Source organism: Osmerus mordax, chromosome 7 (assembly GCF_038355195.1).
Source record: "Osmerus mordax isolate fOsmMor3 chromosome 7, fOsmMor3.pri, whole genome shotgun sequence".
NCBI classification, from domain to species: domain Eukaryota; kingdom Metazoa; phylum Chordata; class Actinopteri; order Osmeriformes; family Osmeridae; genus Osmerus; species Osmerus mordax.
Window position 1 is genome coordinate 11,245,652 of NC_090056.1, and position 15,335 is coordinate 11,260,986.

The 15,335-nt window shown below is 46.0% G+C and overlaps 1 protein-coding gene across 1 annotated transcript in view; it reads right to left on the bottom strand.

Annotated features, from left to right (window-relative positions):
* The window catches only part of LOC136945279 (cadherin-4-like), a 165,180-nt gene that overhangs the window by 25,323 nt on the left and 124,522 nt on the right, over window positions 1–15,335 (bottom strand). The window contains 1 exon segment of the mRNA XM_067239024.1: window positions 11,291–11,488. Within this exon segment, the coding sequence (XP_067095125.1) occupies window positions 11,291–11,488 (198 nt within the window).

Genomic DNA, 15,335 nt, shown 5'->3' on the forward strand with positions numbered 1-15,335 from the left:
GTTGCAGCCTAATCTAGAACATGATCTTTGTTTGAGCCAGACAGACCTGGCCAGAGGAGGGATATCTGAGGATGGAGTACGGATGTTTACTTGAACATTGAATAAGGTTTTAATGTGGTAATGGAGAACACTTCGAGAGGGCCCTCCTTCCAGAAGGTTTGATATCATGTCCTGGCTGGCCTGCAAACTTTTTTTTTACATGAAAAGAAAATCTTTATACTTTGTTCTTTGTGCAGTATTTATCCCAAATACTTTCATATTGTGTCCGGAATAATAGAAGATACTAGCCACTTAGGTGTAGACTGTATGTCTACAAAACAGAAGAAACATCTAAAAAGCTGCATTTATCTTTGGAGAACAAAACATAGTGTTTTGGATGAGGCTGGACTACGGCAGATCTGTACTCCAAATAAAAGAGAAACATAGCAATCAAATGAGGTTGAGAGGGACCCGTGGGCTTTTACTGACAGAGGGACTGAAGCAGAGTAAGGGTCACAAACACACGCAGGCCTGTCACACACTAACTGAGCCAGTCAGGGGCTGTGGTCTGCTTCTTCCTGCTCGTCTCAAGGACTGACACTGGTTGAGAGGGAGTCAGGATGAGAACCTTCAGCTTTCCTAAGGAGTACACAGCCAGCACCTTACATCCTGGAACATCCCCCCAGAACAGTGCTGGAGCTAGACAAACAGGGACACTACAAATATTCACACAGACTGGAGCAAACAGGTAGATATTTACCTGGTGCAGCAGAATAAAGCCTAGCTTACTGTGAGGCATACAGACAGAGGCCGTCGAGTCACACACTCACTGGGGCTCGGAGGGGAACGACCGTCAACAAAAGAGAGGTGAGGATGTGCCAGTGCCACACTGCTGCTACGCACTCCCTCATGGAAAACAACCAAAACAAACCTTGTGTACTGCATGGTGACCCAAGCAGACCAACAGTGAGTAAGAATAATAATCCACTTGACAATATTAGTGAAAAGAATGTGAACTAATGAAAGTTGAGCTGTGAATTACTTTTTCAATTAGAAAACATGTGAAAGGAGTCTCATCATGAATAGGGCCGGCTTCCGCCTTATTAGGGAAGCTATTCTCCCGGGAGGTAACAAAGGCTTGACTCTCTCTCCTCTATGAAAGAATGGGGAGAACGTAGGCATTGTAGAGGCAGACGAGAGGCTGCAACCCCTCCTGCCAGGGTTAGGAATGAAGGGGCAACCATCTTTCTCTTTTCTCTTTCTTTCTTTGTTAGTCTCTCTAATTTTCTCTCATTAAGAGATTGATTGAATCATGAAATGACTTCTGGATGCATGAATTACTTCTTTAGTGGGTCCCTGAGATATTCACAAGGACAATATCAAGACCCCACCTCTGCTTCATAACCCCCTTCCAATCTGGATAATTAGACAAAACACTATGGGGGACTTTCAGAGGAGGGGGCCAGAGGGGTGAATGTGCTGCTACTGCACTTTTCTCCCCCATTCACCCCCACCCCACACACACACACACAATATACAGTACCCTCTCCCACCCCCCCCCACCCCACACACACACACAGTTCCTGACCTCCCTTCATTCTTCCCTCCATCCCTCCCTCTCTCATTCAAAATCTATCAGGCTGCAGTGAAGAGGAGAAATGCAGAGTAGTGAGAAAACAGAGGAAGGAGAGTGTGAGAAAAAAAGAGTGTCTGAATAGACTACATCAGCAGAACTCTAATGGGCTGTGGAGGACTAGTGACCAATGGGACTGCAGCCAAGGTTCCTACTGCAATTGTATTGGCCAGGGCAGGGACAATAGGCTGCTGGAGAAATCTTTATTGAGGGGTAGAGTTTAGCATAGCGATCATCTTGTACTTATACCCTTGGCTATGGCTTCTTAAAACTCATATAGACACATATAGGTTTGAACAAAGATAGTTTGAGTGTGTGAATAGCTGTTTACTGTATGTGCCACAATCAGTCCAACCACACACACACACACACTAAGGAAGCATCATGCTGTTCCGGGTCCCAATCAAGCCAGTTGGTCTTGTGAATAGTGCACTGTGTGTGTGTGTGTGTGTGTGTGCGTGTGTCTTCTCTTGCCCAGGGGAGGAAATACCTTGGAAGTGGCACCAGGTAGACAGCTGCATGGGGGATGGAGAGGTGTAGAGGTGGTGGGGGGGAGTGTTCATGTTTGATGTTGACTGGATGTCTGACAAAACGGACTTCTCCTTGCCAAACCTGCATCATGCCAAGCATAAGCATGCTGGAGATAGAGCTGGACCACATCAGACTGCTGTGTCTAGAACACTCACACTCACACACACACACACACACACATTCATTCCAACCACAGCCTTCTCCAGTCTGTGTCAGTATGTTTCCCATGATGTTTTGGCTCAGTTCAACCCAGGGAGGGAATCTGCTTGGCCAACTCTCACTCAGCCTGTGTCTGTCCAGCTGTCATTTTGACAAATGAACCTGGGTAAAGAGTGAAGTGTGAGAACATGGTGTGTGTGTGTGTTTGTGTGCATGCGTGTGTTTGTTTATGCCAGTGTCCATTTATTTGTGAGCTCAGGAGGAGGGTTGAGATGATTTGTCTTCACACACTTTCACAGCCATATCCTGACCCTCCCTTTCATGACTGAAATTAATCAGAACCCAGTGGAAACTGGCATTGGCCCACCGCAGGTGTGTGTGGCCTGCAACTGCCTCTTTCCGCTAGCTGGAAGCCTCGCAGTGGCAACAGACCAAAGCCCAACATCTTGGCCAGTATCACCTCAAGTATTATTAATCCCACGAAGCCTAGTGAAAACTAAAGACTCTAAAACAGTTCAGCGTATATGGAATGACATTTCCAGCCCAACACAACAGCCTGTGATGATGCCGTATGCGAGTCCCTGGATGCAGAGACGCCTGGAGGCTTGGAGGGACTTCAAAAACTCTTTATGAACATTGTGGGATATTAAAGCTTTATGAGTGTTAGAGGAAATGTTCTTTTCTCCTGAAAACCAAATGAAATCCCAGGGGTCTGGGTCTACTGGTAAAGATATTTATAAGTGAAAGGCAATAAGGATGCAGCTATGTTTAGGGACAATGTATAACACCTTTATCTGGTCTTAAACTGTTTATCTGAACAGCAGTTTTATTGACAAGATGTGAACCATTTTAGATGGAGAGTTGTACACACAAAATAAAGGAATGCACAGCGCATGCGCACACACACACAGACACACACATACAAACCCACAGATTTATTACAAGATGGATACAAGGCACCACAGGCCTGTGACCGTATTCATTATATTAACATGAACGGAATGTGATTTCTTTCTAAATGACGGAGTAAATAGGATCAGATTTTTCTGGTAAAGGCCCCAATTTTGATTTCCTTCACACATGTCCTCGAGGTAAGAAAGGCTGAAAGAGGAAGAAATGGAAAAAATACAAGCACATTAAGTGAGATTAGAATTTTACATCAAATGACTTGCATCCAAAGCGCTCCAATTCAATTCAACCTAATGCCCAAGGACTTTTTCTCTGGCAAGTGCTCTTTTCTTCCATTTCCCCTAAATGCCTGTTTTTGTTACTGTGATTTCATTCAGAAAAAAAGGAATGGTAGCATTGTGAAGCCTTGTTGTAAACTTTGTGTCTGTGTATTTGTCTTCCTGTCTGCATCTTAAATGGTAAGATGTGTCCTTTCCCTATGCCTTGCCTGCATAGGGCTCTTGTTGTTTGTCTCTTAGACTGGTCCTAAGGTATTGTTTCAACAATAACCATACTCAATTGTGTTACTTTACTTTGTGGGGTCTCCAGGGCCCAGAGGAGGGCTGTTTGTAAAGCTGTTATTTATCTGTCTCATAAAGACCCACTCATTCACTAGGAGAACATCCAGAACTGCTGTCCTTGACCCTTAGATAACTCAGAGGTCTTCAAGAAAACATGATTTACTGTTTCATTTAACCAGAGATGGAGCCAGCAAAGCCGACGTCATTGTTATAGCCTGATGTGAGAGATGAGTTAGTGCCCCCTTTACAAGGTTCACACACACCTTACATTCATTATTTAAGGAGTTAAGGAGCAGTTAAGGAGTGTTAATGAAGTGGACACTTGTGTTTATAGGGTTTAATGATGATTACATTTTATGTTCTCCTCTGTTTCGAGAGGAAGATGTGACCCTAATAAAAGCCATAGCATTTTATATAAAATTATGAATGGATATACAATATCTACACATGGTTAATTAAGCGTAAGTGAACATAATTAAATGCTTAAAAGGAAAGTTAGGTCCATGTGCTAGATGTTACAGTAGTTAATGTTTAACTAATGCATTAACTAATATCAATGTACCCTTTCTGGAAACCATTGTTTCCATTGTGCTTTTCTGCTTAGATTTTTTCCACGAGTGCAAACTCTGAGTTGATAAACAGCAAAGTATTTAATTTGAGTCTCACACTGATGAGTAAAGAAGCAAAATTATTTTTGTACATTTACAAAAACACAGAGACCTGTGTAGAAGGCATGGCCACATGCTACTGTTTATGTCCTTTCGTAAATCTCTCAGATGTGATATATTATTAAAGGTTTTCACTGAACTCCTATTTTTACTATGCTGTTTCCATCTTTTCTCCCCCCTCTCTTTCTCCCCCTTACCTCGCAAGGAAAACCATGCTGCTTCACACACTCAGACCGTCTGTTGGATACTGGACCAGTGCGCCATGCTGACGGCAGGGAAACCATATTTCCATCCAGGTTACACTAATGGTCTGACCTGTCAAACAGGCTGGATATAACCCAGCCCTGATCCTAAGACTCCATTAGCTAGCATCACAATGAACACTACTTTCACCTTACACTCTCATTCTCTCTGTACTACTGCCAGCTTAACTCTGATAGAGAAACACTGATGGACCGAGTCACTGGCAAATTGCTTCCTTTAAGAGTTTAAAGAAGAAACCCAGCTTCATTCTGATTGCAGAGAGACCAGAGTTAGGCCTCATTACTCACATAATGTATTTTCAGACAGGCTGAGTACTAGTCTGTACATCACAAGGACATCTGCCACAGTCTGAATCATCAGCGCACGCACACCAGCGAGTTTCAGAGTAAATTCAAGTTTCAGAATGTACATTTCTGAGAAAAGTCATTGACTGCCAAGAAGAGAGGAACAATAAATATCAAACTGTGTGTTTAGAGATGATGATTTAAACCATAGAAGACTGTGAATGCTTATGCTGGAAGAGAACAGACCAGGGGGCTTTGGAAGTAAAACATCCAGAGAGAATTCTTCAGGAGATTAAATCAAACAAAGAGCGGTTGAAATGAGACAAGATGTGTTATTGAATAAAACAAGGAGCCCATGAATCGCTGACACTGCTGTTGGCCCTTGCTCTTGTAGAAGACAGAATTGTAGACAAAGGTCCTCATCCTCTCCCTCCAGCATTTCCTCCTCCTCTCTTCCTCCTTGTAGATGAGGCGTTCTCACATCCCATCGTTCTCTCTCTGCTCTGTCTGTTCTATCGACATGATGGACTTCATTACTTCCTTTGTATGTGGTTGTAGTTGGGTGTGTGTGCACGTGTGAATGAAATGGCCTGTGTGACTGCCAAGTAGAGGTGATGCAGGGTCAAACGTTCCTCCACACAGAGAGAGGTAAAATGGGACAGAGAAAGAGAAAGCGAGAGGGAGGGAGAGAGAGAGAAAGGCTTCAAGACTAAACAGAACTCAAATCAAAATAAGCCACAGTGCAACATTGAATGTGTTCATACTGCCCACTTGGTGTGTCCAAGCCATTGACTATTTTCACAGCCTGAAATTTTTGGGCACGGAAAAAGAGTTCCGTGCAATTTAACATGCATAAAACATTCCATATGGGGAACAGTGTGGTTTCCTAGTTACTGGGACTTGGACAAGACTGAGATCCTTAAATACTCCCTGACCCTGGGGTTCTCCCCTTCTGCGGTTTCTCTGGTGGACTGGCTTCAGAAAACAAGATGAAGTCCTGTACTTGGCTTGGCTGTTTCGCCTCATTGTTCAGGGATGAAACAAAAATGCAACCAAACAAAACCCTAAACAATGTGCGCATACAAAAGCATTGGCGCGACACATGCACCACACAGTTCTTTTGTTAACTGCCTGAGTAGGACAAGCTTTTTTCTGTGTGTGTGTGTGTGTGTGTCTGTGTGTCTGTGTGTCTGTGTGTGTCTGTGTGTGTCTGTGTGTATGTGCGAGAGCATGCCTCCGCAGGAAGACTGGAGAGGGATGAAGCGTCAGATTGGAGCATTGCGCTGCGGTGTGGTGTGTGCTGGCACACTACGAGGAAGCAGACGCCAGAAGGGTTCATTAGACCCTGAGGAGGCCACGGACATGCCGGGCTCTGGGAAGTCTATCAGACCCAAACACAGCCCCAGCCTCCACTCTAATCCTGCCCTGTCCCCACAAACACACAAACACACCAATACAGAAACACATGCATGTATACACACACACACACACACACACACACAATAAGCTCTCTATCTCCCTCTTAAAAATACACAAAACACATTCATACTCACACACGCAGACATAAACAAACAAACCAACACACACACACACACTCTTCCTCATATCCCATTAAATCCTCTGACTCAATAAGCTGCGGCTCAGCTTACTTTTTCTGTTGCACCCTATTCTCTCTCCTGTTCTCTCCTTTCCCGGCCATGTGTGTTACTGCCGTGTCTGTCAGTGGAGTGGTGTAGTCATTAATCACGGGTAAACATACACTGAAGATGGAGAGGGCACCTCGGGGGCTTCTCTCCTGTTCTCAAAAGCTCCACAGGGGGACAGGGAACTGCAGTGCAAGTGCTATGGCAGCTAGGCCGAGTAAACATGCACACAGATGTCATACACACACCCGCTCTCGCACACGCGAGCACAGCCTCGCAAATACAGGCGCACCCCAACACCGTCTCGAGCACATACACAGGGGCGCGCGCACACACACACACACACACTGGAGGAAGCTGTTGTTTATTCAAGAGGCTAGCCCTTCATGTAGAGAGGCAGAGAGGTGCAGTAGGAGGCTGCTGCTGGATGTAGCACGCCCAATTTACACCATATCGAAATAGGATGCCAGTTTGTTTTGAACCGTCATCAACAGCTACATTGTTTTGTCTAGTCTCAATTATTTGTCAATACTGGGACATCCGACGGCAAATAAAATCTCTGTACCAAAATGTTTCTCTTGCTGAAAATCAATAAAGGCTTTAGAAAATTACCCACTCACTAGAAGAAGGACATTTATTTGGTGGGATGAGTGCTGCAGCTAAACTGTCTCTGTGGGATGTCAATCCATACCCTGTCAATAGAATGTTCTTTGATGCTTACTGTGGGAGGCAGCTACATATCTTACAAGTACATTTCTGCCAACTCTCTCCCAAGGGCAGGCTTAAACGATATGAGTCTTGTCACATAGATGGAGGGACAGCTCTTTGACGCTGAGATGACTCGGGTTGAACAGGGACTGATGTATAGGTGACGTCCATAAGTCTGGATCTCCTTTATAAAGGATGAAATGGCCGCTCTGTCAAGACAATCACTGGGTTCTCAACCCAATGGAGAGAGAATGTATGGACAGAATGGACGGGGACATTGGGGAACATTTCTTTCCCCAATTCTTTTTCTGAAAGGTAGAATAAGGGTAGAGCTTTGTAATGTAAATGTGTACTGTAAGTAAGAGCATGAAGATTAGGGAGACAGCAGGAGAGGAGGACGCCCAGAAGAACAGGAGCGAGGAGATGGAAGGAGGGAGATTCACACCAGAGCCCAGACAGGACGTAACCTAGAGCAACAGCTCCAGTCTCTACAGCAACAAGGTTCCTGCCCTGAACACCCAGCTCTCACGGCGATGACAGCTCACAGTTGTGGTCCGCACAGTCTATTTTCACAGCAGCTCTCTGACCTCAACCCAAACCTGCAGCCTCCAGTTCTCCAATCTAGTCATTATCTCCCTGCCTCAGAGCTGTTGCACCTCTGCCTCCCCGGCTCCTCACAGCAGATCGTTCTGGAGACCCTGGCACTGGGGGTCTGGGGGTTTGTTGCTTTCTGCTGATGCGGGAGGGGGGTGGGGGGGAGGGGGGCAGCGGGGGGGGCAGTTGAGTCTTTATTTACCCAAGCAAAAAAATCAATGGCTGTGTGCCGCAGGAGAAGTGTGTGAATCAATGGAAGGTTTCAAAAAGCCTTTCTGAAAAAATCAATGGCTCTTACATGCCATTGATGGTTGTTTGGCTTGAGAAGAAAGAAAACGACGAACACCTGTTTATTGTGAACAAGTACTCACTCCTCTCTCTATTTTTTCCCCCTATCATTATTTAGAACTTTTTTCTTATTTTCTCCTGAAAGGCTTTCATGTTTTCATTTGCTCCTTGGTGCAATCTCTCTTTTGTTTGTCTTTCTTCTTGGTGCTTGTTAAAGTTCTGCGGTGTCACTCATCCCTGTCTGCCGAGGAGAAGCACTCTGAAGCACTCTATCTTTGTTTCTCCACAACCAGAACATCCACCTTGGGAGAACAATCCAGGGCTGCAAATAGGCTGAAGTCCTGGTATAGTGTTAGGTGACGTGTTCCAAGCTATGGACTTTGATGTCGCTGCATGTTAAAGAGCAATGATCTGCTACAGTTCTAGTGATGAACAGCATCAGTGACTCCGCTCTCGGGCCTACTATGATATCCTTCACAGTCAATGACCCCCCCCACCCCCGCATGTCCCAGCCAGTACTGGCCTAGGCCCAGTGACAGAGCGGAGCCATGTGGAGAAGCTAGTGAGGGGTGCTGTCACCCTGCCTGTCCCGCTGATGGCCCCTGGGTCTGGACTGGGAGAGGAGCAGTGCACTTGTGGGGCCCTGCTTCTCCTGGGTGTCACTCAGCTTTCAGCGGAATGACAGAACAGCCCATTAGGACTGGGATTGGCTTCACAGGCCATTAGGCAAGGTAGGCATGACACAGTCACTGCCACACCACACAGAGACACTATACTGAGGTAGGAGAGGTGGAGAGGAGGAGAGACAAGGAGGCAGAGAGAGAGATGGAGATTGACGGAGAGAGATAGATACTGGTAACTCCAACTAGCTATAATTTATTAGTAAAAAACTTAGACAGCTGTAACAAAACATGCTCTAACACCACCACTCGTTACTGTAGAAGATGTACAGTCCTTTCCCCTGTCTTGTCTCAACGGTAACAAATCAAAAAGCATTGGAAAGTTAAAAGCAACGCTTCACATGAGCACCATTTGAGCAGTTGATACAAAACAACAAATACCAAAACAACAAAATGGATGACATCACCTCCCCCCTCGGCTCCTTGTTAAATATCTGCTGGGTGCTGTATCTCCGGACGGCCCTCAGTGCCTCTAGACATTATTAGAAGAAAACTGGAAACCCCAAAGAGGCACCAACACGCCTCACTTCTCCCTCGCTCCCAGCTCCTCTCTCCCAGCCCTCCACCAGCCCCTAACGGCCCTATTTACAGCCCAGAAGTGGATTGTGTGGCTGCATTCTACTCTTCCAAATGCTTCTTTGATTCCGTCTACCGCCCCCCCCCCCCCTCCCCACACACACACCCCCACACACCCCCACACACACACAAACACACTTACGAAACAAACACACATCAGAGCTGTCTGTCTGGGTGCTGATGGGCTCAGTGTTGGGGCTCAGGACTCCCAGCACTGTCAGGGTGACGTGCACCAGATCTCCAAATATTCCCCTTCTCACCCCCAAAACACCCTTGCTTTTCAACAAAGGCTCATAAACTTTCTCCTATTTCAAATGCTTTTTTTTTTCTTTACAAGAAAAAGTTCCCTTTAAGTTGCTCCGCAGGCTCCCCCTTGGGATTAGATGAAAACAGGTTGCAAAACAAAGACAGGAAGACTAAAGAAAATGCTTCTTCTGCACAATTTGATACCAAAAGCTAAAACTGAGAGTGCTATGTAAACAGCCAGAGAAAGCTGATGGCAAGATATCCCAGATAAAGGGAAGGAAAGAAAGAGAGAAGGAAGGAAGGAAGGAGGGAGCAAAACAAGTGCTATATTTTACTGAGAGTGATGTTTTTTGATGAACGGCAGCACACACCACAAGCCCAGGGTTCCACAGCCTCTCTGGCTGAGACAAGCTGAGCGTTGTGTTGTGACAGAATCTCTGAATTTTAAACACTCAGCAGCGCAACCCTTCGCACAACAACACATTTACACAAACGTTTATTTATTCATGTTCGTTCCTTTTCCACACAGCTCTCTCAATCTCAACCTCCAACCCTTCTACCTGTTCTGTTTATTTCCCATACTTTTCACAACTAGCTGAAATGTAATTTGTACCGATGCTAGTCACTGGCGTTGTTCCACGATGCCGTCTCTGGAATACTGAATAAGCAGAGTAGTGTAGAATAATGATGAAGGGGAGGAGCAGAGGGGAGCAGAGGGGAGCAGAGCGGCTTGTGGGAGAGACTCCAGCCAGCACTCTCACTGCTCACAGTGAGTTGACACACAGCCTTATGAAAGCAATAAGGAGGGTTTAGACTGTGCTTCCACATGATTGTAGGGGTGGGATGGAGAAGGTTTCCATCTAATCAGGCTCTAAACCCTCGCAGTTCAAAACAAGATGCTTATCTGTTTAAGAGGGCCCTGGGGCCATAGTCTTATTAGACCTGAGAGGTTGCACTCCTGCCCTGCTTAGCTGCTAGGGTATTGGAGCTCTTCATGTTGTACTAGAGGCTTTCCTTTCCTTACTATGGTGCCTTCTCACAAACCTTCAGTACACCCTGTAGTCGAAGGTCTGTGACAAATTGCATCTTAAAGGTAGCAAAGAAATAGCGCTGAACTTTGCTCAACTTCACTGGATTGCCTGAATAAAAAGGCAAATGTTTTATTAGAGAAGCAAACAGAGAGAGAGGGAGAGAGAGAGAGAGAGAGAGAGAGAGAGAGAGAGAGAGAGAGAGAGAGAGAGAAAGGGAGAAGGAGAAAGGGAGAAAGGGAGCAAGCAGGCAGAGAAAGATGGAGAAGAAAAACAGGGTTGTTGTGAGGCCTCAGAGATATCCAGCTTCTTAGCTGTTCTGGAGGAGGAAAGCTCTTAGTCCAGTCAAGAGACCCCCTTGGTACATTCCAAACTGTAATCACATCACAAACACACAGTATAATCCCCCCATAATGACCAGTACATGCTCATCATCACCCCAGGGCTGTCCTGTCAGGCTCTCCTCTGCACGCAAGTGCTTCATCACCATGACCGCTCGGATTCTCAGGATTAGGGATGTGACCTGAAGCTTCTACTTACACTGACGAGCATCTGGGGAAACGGTCCTCTAGAATTTTCAGGAACATTGATTGGCGGGATCACCCAGTCCCTCTTCTGTCGACGCAGCCCATTGGAGCTCGCCTGGCGTTGCCCTGGAAACATGATGATGGAAGGCGGGGCTTGGAACTCTTGCCTGTACTCTTTCCTGTCAGCGAGCCTCTCCTTTTCTCCGACGATCTGGGGAGACAGATAATATGGGCTTTATGCACACGTGTGAATGTGTGTGTGTGTGTGTGTGTACAGTACGTGTGAGAGTGAGCGAGACAAAGGGGAGCAGACCTTGTCATTTCCACCTGGCTGTAAAGTCCTGTACAGAACGGGCATGTCTTTGTCTGGGATTTAAGGCCCTATTCAGCCAGCCAAGGACACTGCTGAGCCACTTTTTAAAGACCCAATGCCACACAACACACACTCCTAACACACAAACTTCTCCGTTTGTAATGCTCAGTCAAGATCATTATCTTTTAGCTAGCCTTCAATTAACCCTCCACCTGGCTAGGATTAGGCCTGGGACCTTTATGAGGGAAATCGGAGTATTCATCAGAACTGGGTTTTATTAGTTCAATCTCTAAAGACTTTCAACAAAGATTCTTGCATAAAGGGTATAGAGCTTGAAATTACAGTAGTTTAACATATATTGAGCTGGATAAAATAACTTTCCTTTGCAGCATTTACTCTAAGGCATATTCTAAGCAAATGCAGTGTAAAGCTATCTATGCATAAAGCTCCTGAGAAGGTAATTACTTGTACATCAATAGACCCACAGAGAGCACAGTATTGCTTTTGAAACTTGTTCATGTGTTTATTTATTTCTGTCTCATATATATATATATATTTATATACATATACATATTACACATGTTGTGCAAATACAATATGTGTCCTAAGGCTGCAATACTGGAGATGAATTCCACTTTTTATAGCTAGACCTTTCAAGGTCTAAAAGCAAATATCAAAGTTACAGCCCACTTTCTAAAGTGCAGTACTGTAGGTTTCAACCTACACTTTGCCTGCGGGGTAGATATTCATAAATACAGGAATTGACATGCAGTGGTTCTGGTTGTCACTTTATCTCAGTGATATGGGACAGTCTGTTAACCTAGGGTATTTTAGTGATACATGAGAGTCTGTTAACTTACAGTATCTCTGTGTTACAGAACAGTCTACTAACCTACAGTATCTCAGTGATACAGGACAGCCTACTAACCTACAGCATGTCTGTGTTACAGAACAGTCTACTAACCTACAGTATCCCAGTGATACAGGACAGCCTACTAACCTACAGTATCTCAGTGATACAGGACAGCCTACTAACCTACAGTATCTCAGTGATACAGGACAGCCTACTAACCTACAGTATCTCAGTGATACAGGACAGCCTACTAACCTACAGTATCTCAGTGATACAGGACAGCCTACTAACCTACAGTATCCCAGGGTTCCAAAACAGTCTACTAACCCACAGTATCTCAGGGTTACAGGAGAAAACTTGTCTGCAGTTCACTAGATCTGTCATCACACTCAATCTCTCAACTATGCCGCTCTCCTCCTCTGACTCTCACTCTGTCTAGCTATCCCTTTCTCCCTCTTGCCCTCTCTCCATCGCTCTTTCAGTTCTATTGTTTTTCTCCCTCTCTCCTCCCTGTTGGCAGACCCTGACAGCTTGTCTCAATAATAGCTATTTACCAAGAGCAGGGAGTGCTAGCAGGGTAAGTGTATGGAGCTACGATAATGCCTGGCTAACACTCTCCCCCAGGTCTCAGCACATAAGCTGCACCCACGTGTCCCATTGTTCCAGGGCAAGGAGCATGAGAGAACGGTGTAGGGTTCTGTGGTACAATCAAGGGAGTTATATTACCATGTGTGTGTGAGTGAGTGTTTCAATGTGTGTGTGTGTGTCTATGTCTCTGTGTGTGTGTGTGTCTCTCTCTCAGCTTGTCTCTGTGTGTGTGTGTGTGTGTGTGTCAAGAGCCATGAGAAGAAATTCTGTAAGAAAAAGCTTCATGTATTGAGGGAGTCCAGGGAAGGGGGTTCAATCACCACACATTTACATATAAAGAGGATGCTGTTTTAATACCTATTCCAATATTTGATTTCACTGTTTTCACTTCCTCTCCCTCTCCCTCTCTCCCTCCGTGGCTTGTGGCCTTGTTGTTTGTCATTGGTAGTTAAAATGTGGAGGAAACACAGGAACAAGAACAACAACAGAGGAAGAAAGCAGGCCTTCTGGCAAACTTTGAACGCTGAGGGGTCTTGCTGCACGGCAAGCGGATTCTACTAATAGCCACCTCTGTGGAACTTTCCACAGTCTATAAACCTAGGCCTCTCCACTCTACCCCCCTGTAGTTCATGCCCGGTTGCCTAGTTCCCTCCAAAGGTGGGTTGTACCTGCCAGAGAAAACAATGCTTTCAAGCTCACTTCATTAGATGGAAATCCAGGAGAAAGGCTTTTAAGGCTGCATTAAAGGAAACCTGTCTGAAGGGTTGGCATATGCTGTGTGTGTGCGTGGGAGTGGGTTTGTGTGTGAGTGGGAGGGAGGGAGGGAGGGAGGGAGGAGAGGGGGCGGTGTGAACCCATGGGGGGAAGGTGTCGTGTTCAGTTAAGTCAACCAGGCCCCACATTTCAAACGTCAGGCAGAGGATGGATCAACACCCAGGGCGGGGCAGGAGGGACGGAGGAAGGAAGGAGGAAGGGGAGGGTTGCAAGGTAATACGTCTGTGTGTATGGGTGTATGTGTGTGTGGGAGGAGGGGGATTTATCCATAGGTTGCACGCATGTATGTAGAAACTCGTGATCATGTAATTATTACTTGTAATAATTAGAAGTCAAAGGGAGTTGTGTAATTATCATCTCCACCACTAGGGGAGCTGCTGCCCCTGGTACAGCCTGCTCTGTTTATCTCTGCTTTAGATCCAGCTCCAGGTCCTCTCCTCACGCTCCACAGACCATCAAACCAACACACCATCCACCCCTCACAAAAACACACACACACCACATCCAAACATGCATGTGATATGGTTTTTGTCCCGTGTGCAGTGTGGCAGGTGAGTCCTAAATTTGATCCATATGGTGTGTGTTCGGGGAAAGAACCTCTCGCCGGTCTGTGCCAAGTGAAACATGCGTGTGTGTGCCAGCATGGCACATGGATGCAAACTGTGTTTGTCAGTCAGAGGAGGGAGACAGATGTGAGCAGGCTCGGGAAAAATGTATTCTCCTTCTTCATCTAGTGGAGAGCTGAGTGGGTCTGACTGCAGGACCATGCTGCCCCACTTCACCCCAGCATGCTGGGTGTGGAGGGGTGGGGTGGGGCTGGGGATGGTAGAGGGTAAGGGAGATGGAGGTCTGATTATATGTTGGTTAGCAGTTGTGACCCCCCCCCTCCCATGTCTAAATAAGTCATGCTCCAGATCCTTTATCTGCAGATGCCAACAGGTACCTGTTTGGGCCCCTAGGGGGTTGGCTGATGAATGAGGGGTTAGAGAGAGAGTGAGAGAGAGAGAGAGAGTGATAGAGAGAGAGAGAGAGAGAGAGAGAGAGAGAGAGAGAGAGAGAGAGAGAGAGAGAGAGAGAGAGAGAGAGAGAGAGAGAGAGAGAGAGAGAGAGAGAGAGAGAGAGTCCATCATTGTTCCAGGCGGTTCCTCCACCATAATGGAAATACATGGTTGGAACTGGCTATTAGAGTACGTACAAGATCCAAAAAACAAAGACAACCTTCAAACTTAAATTCAGGTGCTCACAATCAAACACCCCTTAACACCAAAACATGCACATACACACACTCACAGAATAAATTAAACACTTAAAAACATATTCACAATTGATCTTACACAGACGCACATACACTCACACAAACAAACACACACACCCATGCTGTGTGAACAGGAGTCAGTGAGTGTGAAATGGATGCAGCCTCAAGCTCTGGTGCCACTAGGCCAGGCCAGCTGGCTCTCATCCCAGCTTTCCCCCTCATCACCCTTCCCCTGCTTCCCCCTGCCTCACCAGTCTCCCCCTGTCTCTCCATGC